This window comes from Gossypium hirsutum, chromosome A13 (assembly GCF_007990345.1).
Source record: "Gossypium hirsutum isolate 1008001.06 chromosome A13, Gossypium_hirsutum_v2.1, whole genome shotgun sequence".
NCBI classification, from domain to species: domain Eukaryota; kingdom Viridiplantae; phylum Streptophyta; class Magnoliopsida; order Malvales; family Malvaceae; genus Gossypium; species Gossypium hirsutum.
In genome coordinates this window covers 42,337,268-42,356,100 of record NC_053436.1, presented here as the reverse complement: position 1 = coordinate 42,356,100, position 18,833 = coordinate 42,337,268, and the positions used below count along the sequence as shown (strand labels likewise).

The 18,833-nt window shown below is 35.3% G+C and overlaps 1 protein-coding gene and 1 non-coding gene across 2 annotated transcripts; one reads left to right on the top strand and one right to left on the bottom strand.

Annotated features, from left to right (window-relative positions):
* Positions 1-4,897: 4,897 nt before the first annotated feature.
* LOC107894584 (uncharacterized) lies at positions 4,898-6,153 on the bottom strand. The gene is made up of 2 exons (XM_016819844.1): positions 5,821-6,153; positions 4,898-5,488 (listed from the first exon to the last, which is right to left on the bottom strand). The coding sequence occupies exons 1-2, from the start codon at positions 6,151-6,153 to the stop codon at positions 4,898-4,900; spliced, it is 924 nt and encodes a 307-aa protein (XP_016675333.1).
* A 3,135-nt stretch (positions 6,154-9,288) lies between these two features.
* LOC121213374 (small nucleolar RNA R71) lies at positions 9,289-9,395 on the top strand. Its single transcript, XR_005908756.1, has one exon. It is a non-coding gene; the product is annotated as a small nucleolar RNA R71 (small nucleolar RNA).
* The last annotated feature ends 9,438 nt before the right edge of the window (positions 9,396-18,833 follow it).

The window sequence follows — 18,833 nt, the reverse complement described above, 5'->3', positions numbered from 1 at the left end:
GAATTTAATGAAATTATTAATGTAGATCAAGAACGAGGAGAAAATTGAGTAGAAGGGAAAATTACCAAAAAGCCCCTTTACTTTGATATTTCCGCAATTTAGCTAGGTAGGTTCGTATGAACTATAATCACTTAAATATTGGTTAAATTGAATGTATAATGTGTTGTTCTAATATAATTGAATCAATATATATATATGTTATTATGCAATTTATCATGTCATGAAACGATGGAAATCCAACGACGTATGACAATTATCAAGCCTTGTTTGAACATTAGAAATTTGTAGGATACAAATGACATGTCAGTAGGGTTACCATGTTTTCGGGTGCTAGTCCTGAATGTCCCACCGATGGCTAAGGTCTGACATTTATTGTGGATACTCCATAGCTCATATGAGCAGCATCGTATAGCTTACATTCTGACCCATAGCTCGTGTGGCCCATTTCATAGCTCGTGTGAGCAATGATGTAAAGGAAAGGAAAAATTACGATTATATGTTTAGCACACTTTGTGTGAGCTACCCCGCGTATCCGATGATATTCTAAATAGTTCAATTGGCATAAAAGGGAAGGAATGGTAGGTATTAAAATGACTTATGTTATGAATCCATGAAAAGGAATGAAAAGGTAATGTTCAATGAAAGTATGTCTATATTCATGAAATTGATAATTTCAAATGGTGTTGTTCATGTATATGACTTATCTTATGTTATTTCAAGTGATTTATGAGTTGATGCTCTAACATGTGTTGTGGATGATGCTTAGGCTTGTGCCAAGCTTATGATTGGATTATATCATATTTAATCTCAATGAAATACATTGAAATGGTAAGTGTTCAAGTGGTAATATGCTAATGTTCATGAAAAGGTGGTATAAATCAAAACATGTAATTTCTTATGAAATGGGTTATCATGTAGTTGATCTCAAAAGAGTTATGTTTAAATGCACTAGCTTGTGGTCATGGTTGATGTTATGCTTATGTCCTGTGTGTTATGCATATGAAACAGGTGAGGAAAGGTAATGAAATGGTAAATTCATAGTTGAAATGAAATATGATGAAAAGTGGATGATGAGTTGAAAGATGTGCTTATATGTGAGAAATTTACGTATGCTATCGATGGATATATCTAGTTCATGAAAAAATATACTAATTAGTGAATTGATGTTGTTATTTTAGCTAAAGTAAGTAAATGTAACGGAAAGTAAGTAAATGGAAAGGTTCAAAGTCTTATAAAATCTTACTATGCTAGGAACGATAAATATATATGGTGTTGATAGACTTGCTCATTTGTAAGCATTTGTAAGTTGATGGTTATGTAATTGATAAATATTGAGGCATTGGTATAGGTTTATATTTAACTTATACAGTTCATTGTTTAATTGTGGTGTTATATTAAAGGTTTATACGAGCTTACTAAGCTTTCATTTCTTACGTAGTTCTTTCTTTTACTTTCCAGATTATCCAAAGTTCGATCGGTTTGGAAGCTCATCGGAGATTTATCACACTATCCAAAGATTGTATCGGTAGATTTTGATGTTTTAATCAAGGTTATAATGGCATGTATAGGTGGACTTATGTTTAATAATGTAATTGTTTTGGCATGTATAAGTGCTGTTATGGTTGATATACTTATTGTATTTTGATGCCTTGATGGTTGGTGTTATTATGGCCAAGATGATGCATGTGATAGTGTAGTTTCAACAGGGTCAAGTTATGGTATGCTTAGATAGATTTTAAACTAGATGTGCAAGATTGAAATATGGTATGTATATATGTTGGATGTTTGGCACTATTTGGAAATGGTTGGTTTGTGTCACTTATGTGATTTTGATGCATGTGAGTAATGGTCCAAATGGTAAGTGATATTGACATGGTATAGCTCAAGTAATGTATGTTTCCAAATGATAGCAATGTGATTAAATGTACTTATGTTTAGGCATGTTAGTTTGATTGTGATTGAGGTGCCTATATGGCATATTGGTTGAATAGAAATTAGTCATTTTTATACAGGTTTTGAATAGGCTTTGATGCATTGGTCATATGTGCAAATGTGTTTAGGTACATGCTTGAGGTGGGGGAAGAAAATGGCTTGATTTTGTCACATTTCTTGTCCACACGGCCTAACACACGTGCATGTGTCTCAAATGTATGTGACACACAGCCATGCGACACGACTGTGTGTCCCCTGTAGGTGTTAATGAATGCATATTGAGAGTTCCACACCTGGCACACGGACATGTGGCTTGGCCATGTGACCTAAGTCAGAGAGTTACACGGGTACGGACACAGGCTGGGACCCAGTCGTGTGTCCCTATTTTGAATGTTACACGGCCTGAGATACGGGCATGTGTCTCAATCGTGTGAGGCACATGGCCTGGCCACACGGCCGTGTGACCCCTGCAGTGTGAATTTTTTCTAAATTTTTCTTCAAAAGTTTTAAATGTTTCTGATTTAGTCCCGAATTGTTTCTAAAGTGTTTCTAAGGCTGCAAGAAGGGACGATATGCATGTTTTTGAATGGATTATGTTATGATTTATGAAATGATTAGAAATGAATGATTTAAGTTATAGTTTTACGGTAATGCTCTGTAACCCTATTTCGATGACGGATACGGGTTAGGGGTGTTACAATGGTAGTAGCAGTTTCATCTTTCGTTTCTTCTTCTTGATTCTGACGATTTAATAATGTTTTCTTTTCAGGCTCCTCAGCAGTAGTTTCCCCTTCATTAGCAGTGGTTCCTAAATTCACGGATTCTTCTCTAGTAGCAGGAGTTTGAGATGGTTCCCCTACAACTTCAGGAATTGGGAGCAAAGAGGTAGGGAAGGCAGAGAATTCTGGCATTGGCTTTGTAAAGTTCTTCTACAAGGATCTTTTAAGAGCCAAATCTCTACTCCTCATAAGTCCAATATTGAGCCAGCTACTCCTGGGCCTTGACCATCTCTTCAGCTAGTTGAAACTACTGAATCTCAAATAGGGAAATCCTTTTCTCCAATTTCTTTAAGGAGTTCAACACTTGCTGTTCAAAGGAGCTGTGAGATGCTGAGGCTACTGTGTAGGAAAATGTACAGCAGTAGAAGTGGTAGCTTGACTATGTTGAGTTGATTTTGTAGCATTAATGGCTTGAACTTTGGAAAAATGGCTCGGGATGATCCACTATTGTTGGGGGTGATATCCTCATCAACATTCAGATGGACTCTAGCAGTACGACACAAAGAAGTAATGATGGAGAGAAAGTTTAGATTGCTATCATTTTTCTTGGCACACCAGTGCACCTCCTAAAAAATGATCTAGCCAATCTTGATTCTTCTCCCTATGATGATGGGGTGTAATATGAGCATTCTCTCTTTTGAAATAGTCATATTGTGAGTTGATGGCATGAGGCGACTTTTCAGGAAATGGTACCACACTTTCCAATAGGCTTTAAAGAAGCCCTCTCAACTTGACTGGAAAAAGTCCAATGCGTACCTTCGGCACATAAATCATTTAAGACTTAATTCAATCCATTAGCAGTGACATTGTCAGTGAAGGGTGTGTGTTCATCTTACACATCAGTGATCCCAAATTGGATGTTAATATGATCTTCATCAAATAGAATTGAAGTGCCATGAACATAAATAAAAGGAGAATCGTGTGAATTAACATGTGCATAAAATTCACAAACAACCTTTTCGAAAATGTTCTCAGGGTGGAAACAGAAAATACTCCACCAATGCTTTTTTACAATGGAGGACACAGACTCGTCATAGCCCATGTGTGGTTTATCTTTGAACAAGAATCCTTGTTCAAAAAAAAAGGGTGCTTTGAGATGTTAGTGTTGTATTTGTGGCTGCAACATTGTTGAAGAAGATTTTACGTCGGGTAGCAATGGCCTGCGATGATTTAGCAGCCGTTGAAGTAGTCTTTACTTGAGCCATGGATGGAGGATAGAAAGAAATCTCAAAAAATACGGTCTGAGGAAATGTAGGAGAAGTTGAAGAGAAAGAAATGGTAAAGATAGAAACTTTGTGGGAAACGTAAGAGACATGAGTAGTTGGAAAGATGTGAGTAGAGGAGATAGTGTTGACAGTTCAGAAAAATGAAACATGCAAAGTAATCTTTGTGGCATGGAAGAGGGAAAAATAAAGGGATTTTGGGGGGGGGAATGTGGGGGTGACCTAGCCTTAAAATAATAGTTTTGGCTTTTCCTCCTTGGGCTACGCAAGTAACGAAATGGGCCTAGCTATCCAAAAATCTCTCCCTTGGACCTTTCTATCCGGTCAACCCATGTTACATCGTACCTCGACATTTCTTCACTTAGGTTATCGTGGCATAATTTCTTTCTAAGATGCTGCAACAAAGTCCTCTTAGTATCACAATTGATAATCTCACACTTCTATTCTATTTCTGAAAATCTAGAAAAAACTGCTTATTAATCAAAAATAAAAACATAAATGAAACAACATTAAATAATTAATGATAATAGATAATAAAAACAAAATGAAAGAAAAGCAATTAAAGAAAGGAAAAATAAAAGGAAAACTGCTAACACAAATATCTTGAAGATTAATGGATTGCTTGTCACGATCCACATGAGCACCCTAGTAGTGCTTCAAGCGTTGTCCATTAGCTTTGAATGTGACCCCCTTTTTCAGGTCTTTGATACCAACAACTCCATCCAGGTACACTTGAGCTACTTCAAAGGGACTTGACCATCGTGATTTTAATTTACTAGGGAACAATTTAAGCCTAGAGTTAAACAACAACACCTGTTGCCCCAGTTCAAATTGCCTTGGCATAATTTTGTTATCATGCCAACACTTGGTTTTCTCATTGTATACTTTAGCATTTTCATATGCATGTGCCCTAAAATCTTCCATTTCATTCAGCTCTAACAACCTTTTATGGCGAGTAATGACCTAATCCATGTTCAGCTTTTTAATAGCCCAAAATGCTTTGTGCTTGAGCTCAACATGTATGTGACATGGCTTTCCATAAACAAGATTAAAATGTGACATCCCCAATGGTGTTTTAAATGCAGTATGATAGGCCCACAATGCTTCATCCAGTCTGGAGGACCAATACTTTCGAGTTGGGTTCACCACTTTTTCTAGAATCTTTTTAATTTCTCTATTAGAAATCTCAACTTGTCCATTTGTTTGGGGATGATATGCCGCGGAAATCTTATGTTTCACTCCATACTGATGCAAAGAGTTAGCCACTAGCTTGCAATCAAAATGAGATACTTCATCACTAATAATGGATCTAGGCATATCGAATCTTGTGAGAAAGTTCTTGTGCAAGAACTTTATTGCTGACTTTGCATCATTAGTAGGAAATGCAACAGCTTCAACCCATTTAGAGACATAATCCACTACTAACATTATGTACAGGTTGCCCACTAACGGTGGAAATGGACCCATAAAGTCTATTCCCCATACATCAAATAAATCAATCTCCATAATATTTTGTAGGGACATTTCATGTCTCCTAGATAGATTTCCTGTCCTCTGACAACCATTACACGATTGATAAAATTCATGAGCATCTTTAAATAGACTCAGCCAATAAAATTTTGACTGAAGTACTTTGGTAGCAATTCTGATTCCTGCAAAATGTCCTCCATAAAGAGCTGAATGAAAATGCTATAGAATGTTATGTATTTCATCATTAGGGACACACTTCCTAATTATCTGATCAACATAATGCTTAAATAGGAAGAGTTCCTCCCAATAATATTGCTTGGCATCATGAAGGAATTTCAGTCTTCTTTGGCTGTTGAGACCAGGTTGCATTACACCACTTACTAAAAACTTCACTATATCGACAACCAGGGTAATGCCTTGGCAATTAACAATTGCTTATCTGGAAAGTCTTCTTTAATAAGTTTGTCATTTCCATCTTCATTTCCAGATTCTAACCTCGACAAGAGATTAGCCACTTGATTTTCAGTCTCCTTCCGATCTCTAATTTCCAAGTCGAACTCTAGCAATAAGAGTATCCACCTAATTAATCTTGGCCTGGCATCTTTCTTGCTCACCAAATACTTAATAGTAGAATGATCCATGTAGACTGTGACCTTAATACTAACTAGATAAGAGTGTAATTTATCAAATGCGGACACCACAGCCAATAACTCCTTTTCTGTGGTGGTATAGTTAAGTTGTGCATCCATTAGGGTTCTGCTCGTATAATATATTGTACGTAGTACTTTGTCTTTCCTTTGCCCTAGCACTGCTCCCACAGCATAATAGCTAGCGTCACACATGAGTTCAGAAGGCAATGTCCACTCCGAAGCTATTATAATTGGTGCTGCTACCAGCTGTTCTTCAATTCCTCAAAAGCTACCAAGCAATGTTCATCAAAATTGAAAAGTCTATTTTGCTCTAGCAAAGTGCACAAGGGTTTAGTTATCTTCGATAAATCCTTAATGAATCTTTTATAAAATCCTGCATGGCCTAATAAACTTCTAATACCATTAACACTAGTGTGAGGTGGCAATTTTTCTATTTCTTTAATTTTTGCTTTGTCCACTTCAATCCCTCGCTATGATATCCTGTGCCCCAGAACAATTTTTTCATGAACCATGAAGTGACATTCTTCCCAGTTCAAAACAATATTTGTTTCTTCACAACGACACAAAACAATTCTAGATTTATGAAGAAATTCTCAAAATACAAACACAGTGAAATCGTCCATGAAGACTTCAAGGAAGTTTTCCTCCATGTCTGAGAATATAGCCATCATATAATGCTGAAAGGTTGTCGAGTCATTACATGACACGAATGACATCTGTCTAAATGCAAAAGTTCCATAAGGACAAGTGAAAGTGGTCTTCTTTTGGTCCTTAGGACCTATAGCAATCTAATGATACCTTGAATAACAGTAAAAAAAACGTAGAAAGCTTTCTCAGCTAATTTATCTAACATCTGATCAGTAAATGGTAGGGAAAATGGACATTCCTAGTTGGCTTGTTAAGCTTGTGATAGTCTATACATACTCTCCATCCCATGATAGTGCGAGTCAGAATGAGCTCATTATTATCATTACTTACTACTGCGACCTCTTTTCTTGGGTACTCATTGTACAGGACTCACCGATGAGCTGTCTGAAATTGGGTAAATAATGTCAACATCAAGCCACTTGAGAATCTCTTTCTTGACAACTTATTTCATGATCAGATTTGGTCTTCTCTGATGTTTAATAGAATTGCTATTGCAATCCTCCAACAAAATTTTATGCATGCAGAGAGTAGGACTAATTCCCTTTATATCAGCAAGGGTATATCCTAATGCCTTCTTAGATCACTGAATGACTTCTAACAATTTGACATCTTGATCAAACGTTAACTCTGCAGAAATTACTACCAAAAAAGTGTTGTTGTCTCCCAAAAATGCATATTTTAAATGTTGAAACAAAGGTTTCAACTCCAGTATGGAAGGTTCCCTCTATAGAAGGCTTAGAAGGATGAAAAGAGCGTCATCATAAATCCAAGAATTCAAACTTCTTCCCTAGTCTATCCACAAATTGCTTGGCTTCCATAAGTTCACCAATGTCCTCAAAAATTACTGCATCACTCCATTCAAGTGAGTCTTCATGACTATCAAAATTGTTATGGAAAAATTTTGCATACTCTTCCACTACTGATATTTCTATCAACACAATGACATGACATTCTTCATTCTCATCAGAACATTTCAAGGCATCAAATATATTGAAATTAATCTATTGGTCATTTACCCTTATGGTCATTTCACCTTTCTATACGTCAATTAAAGTCCTGCCAATAGCAAGAAAAGGTCTTCCAAGAATAATTGGCACATCCTGGACAACTTCGCATTCTAAAATAAGGAAATCTATAAGAAAAATCAATTTATCTACTCCTACCAGCACGTCTTCAATTTTACCTTCCAGATGTATGTAGGATTGATCAGCCAATTACAATGTAATCGTAGTAGGTCTTGCTTTCCCAATTCCCAGCTTCCTAAAAATAAACATAGGCATTAGATTTACACTCGCTTCCAAATCACATAATGCCTTACTAACATAATGATTTCCAATTGAACATGGGATAGTGAAACTCCCTGGGTCCTTCAACTTTGAAGGTAATTTATTCATCAACATTGATGTTTACCCTTTAATGAGAGAAACAGTTTTAAATTCTCCTAATTTTCATTTCTTTGACAATATATTTTTCATGAATTTCAAAAAATTGGGCATTTTCTCTAAAACTTTTATTAGCGGTATGTTGATATGGAGTTGCTTCAAAACATCCAAAAATCTATTGAACTGAACATTCTATTTAGAATTATGGAATCATTGAGGAAAAGGTAGAGGTGATCATCCTTTAGGTTTCTAATATTGTTTTTTTGTGGCATTTTTATTTGCAACATGATCTGATTCTACTGTAACATTCTTTTGTTTACCCTTTTCAGGTGCACTATGCTTTTCAGTTGATTCTGAATTCCTTTATGGAGTTGTCCTCTTCTACAATGGTGTCTTGAACAACATTATCGAACTGTGTCTCACTTTTGAGAGTGATGGCCTTGTACTGTTCCTTCCCTTGTGTTCTCAAATTCTCTTTATCGTTTGACAATGCTCCTTGTGGCCTCAAATTTAAAGCATTCGCTATCTGTCCCACTTGATTCTCAAGGCTCTGAGGGTCGCCGCCTAGGTCTGAATTACAGCATCATTCTTGGCCATATATTCCTTCAACAAGGCTTCAATAGAGGTAGAAGATGATGCTTGAACCTGTTGAACATTTTGCCTCAGCATAGGATGATTATAACTAGGCGGTGCACTATTAGCATTCTATCTTGCAACATTATTTAAATTCCCTGCACCTTGACTATTCTAACTAAAGTTTGGATGCTTTTTCCACCCTGGATTGTAAGTGTTGGAATAGGGGTTATTATTCTGGTCAAAATTACCCATGTAGTATACAAATGCTGGGTTTAAAGGAAATTAATCAAACACATGGCCTTGACTGCAATAAACACACAATAGTTCGATTGATTTCATCTCCTGGTCCCCAGTGGGCCTCTTCATTATTTTGATAATATTAGCTAAAGAAGATATATGGGCTGTCAACAAAGTGATTGCATCAAGCTTCATGGTACCAACAACTTTTTTACCCGTCCCAACTCTCGTTGTAGGATATTGATAATCATTGTTGGCAATCTTTTCCAAAATCTCATATACTTCATTATAAGATTTATCCAACAAGGTACTATCGTCAAAAGCATCAACTACCATCCTCGTTTGCACATTCAACCCATTATAAAATATCTTCATTTGTGTCCAGTGCTTAAATCCATGCATTAGACATTCTTGAAGTAATTCTTTAAATCGTTCCCAAGCTTTATATAACATTTTATCCTCCGATTGTCAAAAAGATGTGATGTCATTTCTAGGCTTGGCATTCATATTTGGTGGATTATATCGTATCAAAAATATCTAGCAAAGATCATTCCATGATGTCACAATCCCGATGGCAAAGCATTTTGTCATGCTCTTGCACGATCTCTCAAAGAATATAGAAACAATTTAAGCTGCAAAGCCTCTACAGGAACACCGTTTTATCTAAACAAGTCACAGACTTCTGGAAAAAGTCTTAAATGCAGTCTCGAATCTTCAGTGGATAATCCACCAAACTGTCCTACTATTTGGAACATCTGAAATATTACCGATTTCAACTCAAATTGCTGAGCTTGTATGTCTGGTCTTACTATTCCTGGATTCAAATAATCCACAATTGGAACAACATGTTCCCTAATTGGTGTATCTCAATCATCTATCACAAGATGAATAAGAGAATTAACATCCTGACCAATTGGATCATTATTGAGACAAGGATCATTCAGGACAGGATCATTCCCTTTCCTAGCTATATCACATAATTCTTTTCACCTCCTCCGCAAAGTTCGTTCAATCTTTGGGTCAAAAGGATACTCTTCATTAATAGGAATGGCTCTTCTCATAAACTAGTGGCAAACCTACAGAAATTAAATACAATTAAGTTAGCTAAAACTAAGAAAAAAATGAAATTAACAAAACCAAATTTAACCAAATTGCTGATCCCCGGTAATAGAGCCAAAAACTTGTTGCGTGTGAAATGATATGTGAATTATGCAAGTATACACATCGAATCAAGTAATAAAGTGATAAATGAAATCGTTTTCATAGGGATCATTTTGGTTTAAAATGGTCATGTTATTATAATGAATATGAATAATGTTATGAAAACAATAATTATAAGAATGCAGTAGTAATTTTGAGAATAATAATGTGAATAAGGTAACACCCCTTACCCGTGTCCGACGCCGGAACAGGGTACGAAGCATTACCGGACTTAATCGTTCATAAACATGCAAAAACTGGGCTGCAAAATTTCATTTGTGTCAAAACTTTTCATACACATGCATAATGTCCCAAACACAGGCCTACGAAGCCTTAAACATGCATTGAAGGTTAGGGACTAAACCGAGAACAATAGAAAGTTTTGGGAAAACTTAGAAAATTTTTCCATGACCAAGGTCACACGTCCGTGTGCCTTCGACACGCTCGTGTCTTCAGGCCGTGTAGCTCTCTGACTATGACGTCAGCGAATAATTTGAACTACACGGCCAAGCCACGCGCTCGTGTGCTAAGGCTGTGTCCCCCACATGTTTGAGACACACGGTCGTGTCTCAGCCCGTGTGGCCAACACTTAGGCTATTTTCGAAGCCTTTAAGTTACCCTTAATCCTTCACATAATTAATTCCATATTACACATTTAATTCATGGCCATGACCATTTAGATTGGTCATAAAACATTCATCATGCACATATTTCATAACACCAACCATATACGGCCAGAAAGCATAATCACATCACAAGCATTAGAATTGTAACGCCCCGAATTTTGGGCCTAGAGGTTTTAAGTCTTGAGTGGGTGCAGTTGGGAGACTGTACATAAATTTTCAGTTGTGCAAGAAAGTGACACAAATATATGTTTGGCTTAGTGGTTGTGTGCTCTGGAAGTGTCTGAGAAGTCATGGGTTCAAGCCTTGGCTTCCTCAAACTTTTACTTTTAAAATAATGAATGTCTTTGTCTGGTAGGGTTATAAGTTTATTTTGATAAAAACATGACAGAATGGACCTGCTGGTCTAGTGGATAGTGGCGTATGGAATGTGCTCGTGGTCTGAGGTTCAAATCTGCTTGTGCAAATGGAGACTATTTTTGTTGGTGGCCATAGGAGGAAGTTGTGTTTGACCAAAACACCAAGAGTTTGAACAGATTTGAATGGGGTTGTTGTTAGCCAAATTTGAAGAGATGGATGGGAGAAAATTAAGGAGAAAATCAAGCAAGTTCGAATTTGGAGAAGAGTCTTGCCGGGTTTGAACTCTGGCACTTAGTGTTTCGATTCTGTAGGGATGTTAGGGGAGGTGTTTAGTGTGTGGAAGGCTAAACGAAATTGGGGAGTTCTTTTGGGGTAAAATTTAGCTATGTATTGGTAATTGGTCATTTCATTTCGGGTTTTCGCCAAATTGTGGTTTTGCTCTCCATTTCAGAAATGATTATCACTTGTTGTTCATTTTTTGTTACCTTTTGAGTATTGTTTGTTTGGTAGCCAAATACCACTAGTGCCCATTCGGGTAATTGGTTTTTTTTTCTCTCCATTATCATGCTTTGCTTGATCAACTTCTTCTCTCACCCTCACTTATCTCCTCTTGAATATTATTGGTACTTTGTCTTTACTCACATTCGATTTTGTGTAACCGAACATTTTCCTCCCTTGTAGCTGGCCCTATCAATCCTTTCCCTAGTCCTTCATTGCCGATTCTCTTCTACTCTCCCTCTCTCTCAAGCCTTGGTGGAGTACCCTCTCATCTCCCTTTCGATTTTATCCTTCCTTCCCTTTTACTCGATCATTTTTTGTTAGCTAGATATCGGTTAGTAAGTATCTGTGACGCTGCTCCTTCTGGTTATTTCCTCTATTTCTCTATATGCCGATTCTTATCTTTTTCTTTCTTTTGGTTATGGTGTTCTTTTGGGTTTAAGTGAGTCGTGAGGAGTAGAGGATTTCTCTAGCGCTATAGAAACGATTGGATTATTTTCGTTCGTTCTTGACTGAAGGTAGTGATTTATCTGAATTGGAATATGTTGGGTTGGGTGGGAATTGGCTAAATATTCCTTTTCCTTGCTTTGGGGTTTCCGTTTTCTATAGGCTGGTATATGTGGATCCAACTCATATGTATAAGTAACGTGAGTAATGAATTTGCTTTATGTGCAGATAACCATCAAGGAGGTTGTTAGCAATCTTTTTCAGCGTGTTGGGTGGGCTGAAACCACACTCATTCAGTCAAGGCAAGTATCGGTATATTTTAGAGATGGGTGTTTAAATGAAGGTGTTAATCTTGTTGATTATAAGAGTAATCGAGGGTCTTGATTGGATATAGGTTGGTGGTCGTGGTTTTCGGTGCATTCTCGTAAATAGGTGTGTGTAACACTATCATTAGATGTAAACTACAAAGGCTGAAAAGCTAAAAAGTGGGTTGTCAACACCACACGGACGTGTGGGCGCCCGTGTGGTAAGCTGTGTGACAAAACATGGTCGTATGGTCGATGAGATGGCCATGAGCATTTTCATGGGCCGAATAGGTATTGGGCCATTTTCAGCCAAATTGGGCCATGTAAGCCCAATGGGCCTGTGGGCTCCACATAGAAACGATCACACAAAAGTGTGTTTACTATTGGGCTAGGCTGTGTGAACCACACAGTTAAGGCCAATTTGGGCTATGTGGTCACACGAGCGTGTGGGCCTACATGGTGTGACAGCCCAATTTTTACCCTAGTCGGAACGGTGGTTTCGGGACCACAAATTCGAGTAAAAAAAGTTATTATTTATTTATTATTTATCTATGTTTTGAATGCATGAATTTGGTTGGCGTGAAATTTTATTTTAAAATTTGCATCATTTGAATGACGATTTATTGAATAGGATCTAAATGCATAATATTAAAACTTAATGAGTTATTTGGTGATAACCAAATTATGAGGACTATTATTAGTGGAGGGATTTCATAGGAAATTTTGCCATTTCCAAGTGTAGTGGACGACACTTGTTATTGTTATTAGTTTTATATAATGAATATATGCATTTTACCCTATTAGTATTATTATATTATATGAAATGAAAGTAATAAAAATAAAAGAAAAGGAATAAAATAAAACCACTTGCCTTGTTCTTGTCGAAATAAAAAGAAGAAAATAGAAAAGAAACAAGACATTCAGCCTTCCTTAATTCAAAATTTAGGTATGTGTTTAGCTTTAATTTGAAATTGGTTGCATTTTTGAGATGTTAGTTGTCTTTTGATCATAACCCATGAATTTATTTTCCTAATTGTTGAACATTGAATGTTCGGTCATGAGGTTGATATGAAGAAATGCTTTAGTTTTTTGTTGAATGGGTTAGAAAATAAGAGTTGGTGTTTGATTATTGAGGTTTAAATTTAGATGTTACGTGATTTTGTGTTTATGGTATGAAAATGAAATAAATTGTTAAATGGGAAGTTAATTGCGAAATGAAGATATGTAAGGATTCAAATAGGCATATGGAGCATTCGGTTATGGTACATTGAAATAAAGAATTGATGTATTTTAATTATTAAATACTTTGGACTATTTAGCAAATGTTGAATACCATGAGGAGCGAATAAGTAAACTTATTAATTATGCATTAAGAATTGATTTGTTTATAAATTAAATTGAATGAGTTGAAATTGAAATTTTAATTAGATCAAGAAAAGAGGAGATCGGAAACGGATAAGAGAAAAGCGAAATTAATTGAATAGCCGAGAAACTTAATCCGTCGATAATCGAGGTAAGTTTTAAGCAATTGAGTTGATTGAATTTAATTATAATGTAATTCATGAATTCAATGGAAGTACATAATTATATATGTATAGTTTGGTATAATCAAAAGTGAATACATATGTATGGTTTGATATCACCGAAGGTGAAAAAATATATATATATACATTTATTTGATCTAGCCTATTGTGGTATAAGTATGTGTATGTATAATCAAAATGGTAGTAAGCTTGAGATGAGCACTAAGTGTGCGAAGTGAAATTGGAATGAGTACTAAGTGTAAAAAAATTGATCATTTGTCACTAAGTGTGCAAACTGAATTTATACCGAGTACTAAGTGTACGAGATCGGTTAATGAGCACTAAGTGTGCGAGTTTATCTTTACGTATCAAAGATGGGTTAAGGTGGATAAATGTTTATTTGTTTGTTTGAATTAAGCTCAAGAGAAAAAGGAGCTAAATTCGGAAAGGGGGAAAGCAAAAGTAGTTGATTAATCAATCTTTAAGTAATTAAATTTGATTTGCTGCGCGCTTAAGATTATATAATATGATAAGAAATCATTTGACCTTTACAAGTTCGATTTGCAATAAGTATATTGAATTTAGGCTATAAAGCCGAATATGAAATGGATGATTTATGTATATAATGTGGCCGAATGACTATTAAGTAATGATGTGAAAGTGTGTAATATGTGTGTACAATTTTACTGTACTTGTTTGTATAAAGTCGAATGTGAATTGAATGGTATATATGTGGTGACCAAATAGCTATTATGAAACAAAGTCAAAGAATGGGATATTTGTATAATTGATGAATTGTGACTATTGTTCCTACTTGATCGAGGTTGTGTGTGAAATAATTTGTGAATATGGCATATACCCGAATGGTTATTAAAAGTGAAACTGGGATAGTGAAAAGATTATGTGTTCTTTATGTATGATTATTGAACCAAAAGTTAAAGGGTAGGTGTACATTTTGTGCTTATATTCGAATGAAGCAATTGAATTACTAATGTGATATGTTATGTGAAATGTGTTAACATGTGAAAAAAATATGCAAGATACTGGAAATGTATCCGGGCTAAAATCCCGCAGGCTTCGTGCTGGAAATGTATCCGGGCTAAAGTCCCGTAGGCTTCGTGCAGGAAATGTATCCAGGCTAAAGTCCCGCAGGCTTTGTGCTGGTAATATAATTTCGGGTTTTATACCTAGCAGGCCAAGTGCCGATGAATTTGATAAAAGTATACAATTACAAGATCCTACACTAAGATGACAAATTGAAAGTGTATTACATATTAAGTTGGCCAGGTATGTATCATGTACTCGTATGCGATTTTGATTTGAATTAAATTATAAATGTATAAAGTGATGCATCTGTGAATAAGTGTTATGACTATAAATGTGATCGTGATACATTCGGTAAATGTGTGAAGTTATGTGAAGTGATTCTATGTTTATATTCAAATATAAACACTTGGTCTTTGTGGAAAGGTTTGTGGAAGTATATGATTTTATTTTTAGGTGATTACGATCATGGAAAATTAAATGTGAATATGATATTGTATTTTATTCGTTTCAATTGAACTAAAGTTGATAGTGAAGCATTTTAATGCCTATGTTATATGAGTTCGATCTTGAATGACATGATATACATGTTTAAATAATTTGAATGCAAGGAATGTGTGAAAGAGCAAATTTGTAATAAATCTGCTTGGGACAGCAACAGTAGCGTGATTTTGGAAAATCACCATAAATTGTGGAAATTTAATTAGAAGCTGAATAAATTATGTAATTAAATCTTAATGAGTCTAGTTTCTTATAAAAGAAACTGTATAAGCAAAAGAATTATAGATAATGAGCTATTTGAAGTGGTGTGACATAGAGTCAAAATGACTTCGAAATCCCCTGTTCTGTTTTTAGAAAATCATTGTAAATTGTAAAATGATGATTATAAGATAAAATTTATATTCTTAGACTCCTTAATGAGTCTAGTTTCAAATGAAATAAACGAGAATATATTTTGAATTCTGTACAATGACAAATCTGATTTATAGTGAAGAATGGTCAGAATAGTCAAACAGTGAAATAAGGGAAAATTTAAGAAAAATCTGGTATTGATTGGTCAAACAAAAAATTCTTAAAATTTTAGAGATATAAGATATATGAGTCTATTTTTAGGGAAAATTAACAGCACATGATTTGGAGTTTTTTAGCTCCAGTTATAAAAAATTTAGTGACTGCTGCTCAGCAAGACAGCTTGTAGTGATTATGTGATTATGTTGTGAACATTGAATAAACTTGGTCAAATGTATGTAGTCTATGTGAAAATGATACGTGATAAATAACAGATAAATATATGCTATATGTGCTTGACATGTGACCTTGTGGTTCCATGAATCAAACATGGAAAAATATGACATGTTTTGGTTGGTATGTATTGGATATGTGCAAGTTTTGTTCATACGAATGAATTGACAGTTATCACACGAATTTAAAATCATAGTCATAAGTTATTTGTAAATATAAATAATTGAAGCTATTTAATAAGGTTATATGAACTTAAGAGTACTATGAATGTATATACAATTGAGATTATTTTTCAATTCGGATTAGTGATATGGAATTTTCATAATCATTGAAATGATTTATTTGCTTAAGGCTTACTAAGCTTTCAAAGCTTATTCTATGTGTTTTTCCTATGTCTATAGGGCTTCAGAGAAATTGCTTGGGTTGGAATTCGAGGAGATTTCATCACACTATCGAGTTATAATGTGAGTAGATAAAGTTTGTATATCATTAAGGTTTAAGGCATGTATAGAATAGACTAATAGTGGAAGGATATTTTGGTTAACGTATTTAAGCCATGCGAATATGGCATCTTTTGGATGTTTAATTTTATAAGTTAGAAATTCGATCACTGGTTGTGTCTAGCATTTATATAAAAAAAATCTTTATTTCAAGAGAATGTTCAAAATTTTACTGTTAAGATCTGTTTTTTGATTTTCGGTAACGCCTTGTCCTATTCCGGCGACAGTTACAGGATAGGGGTGTTACACATGGGCCCGCAATATAGGTCATGGGCCCATTATCACTGATTGACTGTTAAGGTTGCACGGGTCGCCCAAGATGACTGTGGGCCTACTGTTGGGCCGATAAGTGTAACTGGACCCTTATTTTGATAAGATGACTATTTTACCCCTATGTGTTGTATGACTGTTTAAGCATGTCATTTTTACTGTATGTTCATTTATATTATGTTGCATTGCATGGGGTGGGATATATGATTTTTGAGGAAGTGTATTGAAAGGCTATAAGTCTATTACTAGCAGCTCTATTGCAAATACTGATTTAGTGCCATAACTGATACAACTTGGTATGTAGGGCTGGGTGGGTAGATTTTATCCCTATATGGTGTGTAGGGTTGGTACAGAGATGGTGTGTAGCGGATGGATTGGGTAGGATTCTTTGTTTGCATACCATTCTAAAATGGGTTGAGGCCCAGACTGCCACTGATACTGAAATGGGCTTAGGCCCAGACTGTTACTGCTGCTGAAAGAGGGGCTAAGACCCTTAACTGAAACTGAAAGGGCTTAGGCCCAAATTGTGTTTACTCTTACTGTATGTTTTTTTATGGGATTTCACACATTGAGTTTTTGTAAACTCACCCATTTGTTAACTATGCAGGAAATCCCCAGGCTTAGATGGATCGAGGCCATGGAGGACTCCGAGGTGGCCACTTGACGAAGTTTTCTTTTAATATTATAATTGAGAATTTATTTTGGGTTTTATTTTGTAATAAGGCCTCTCTAAGTCTATTTTTTAATTTTGGGAAATTAATTATATTGGTTTATACCTATTAGCAGTAGGATTCGAGTTTTCAAAAGATAAATGATTTCCAACTGTCACACCTACGCAACTTGTTTAAAAAGCTTCTACAACAAACACTATTTTTCTCAAAAAAGGGTAATCACAATCTAAGTTGACTTACGTTTTACTAAACCAACCGGAGTTTTAACAATGAACAAGATATCTTGACTTGTCAAAATCATAACAAGGTTTTATGTTAAAAATAGACTTTTCCAATGGAACAAACTTTTCAAAACACACTCCAATGTGACATCACAGATTCAACCATAACGTCTAGGCCGGGTTTGGGATGTTACAAGAACATAGCATAGGTAGATAGGTTCAGAAACCATAATCAATATGAGCCACCCTTCATGGCCATATACAAATAACTCAATATAGGCCAATACATTTGGCTAATCATGTTAACACCCATATACAAATAACTTAATATAGGCCAATACATTTGGCTAATCATGTTAACACGTATCATAATAAAAAAAACCAAGTCCCTATACATGCCACTCACTTGAAAACGCTTAATATATATATCAATATTCCAAAGGTGATGGCTTGATAGTGTGGTGCTGCCTCCGACGATCTCCAATCCCGAGCTAACCTGAAAACACTAAAGAAAAGGAAAGGAAGAGAATAAGCTTTATATCTTAGTAAGACCATGTGAAAATAATAAGCAATTTATCAACTTCCCTCTCAAGGTAATACCACAATATTTGTGCTTTTGCTTATGTTTAAGTCAAGCTGTTTTCTCAAGTTATAGTCACTAAATTATTTATATCTAGAGCTACGGAACTCCAAATTAAGATTCGCTAATTTTCCCTAAAACTATACTCACATATCTTCTTACCATAAAATTTTCAGAAGTTTTGTTCTAGCCAATAAGTACATTATATTCTTTAAAGTCACCCCTATTTTGCTATCTGACAGTTCTGACCCCTCTTCACTAAAAATTAATTATCTCCTTGTACGGATTCATATGATGTTACCTTTTGTTTCATTTGAAAATATACTCATTAGTATTCTAAGCATATAAATTATAACTCATGATTAATTTTTTACAATTTTTAATGATTTTCCCAAATCGGAACAGGGGATTTCGAAATCATTCTGACTCTGTCTCACAACAATTCAAATATC

What these genes read in the sequence shown, in the direction of transcription:
- LOC107894584 (XM_016819844.1), bottom strand. Translation starts at nt 6,153, where the DNA reads ATGGATGCACAACTTAACTATACCACCACAGAAAAGGAGTTATTGGCT. An exon ending in AGCAATTGTTAATTGCCAAG is followed by an intron (nt 5,489 to 5,820) that starts GCATTACCCTGG and finishes AATGGTTGTCAG; the next exon opens with AGGACAGGAAATCTATCTAG.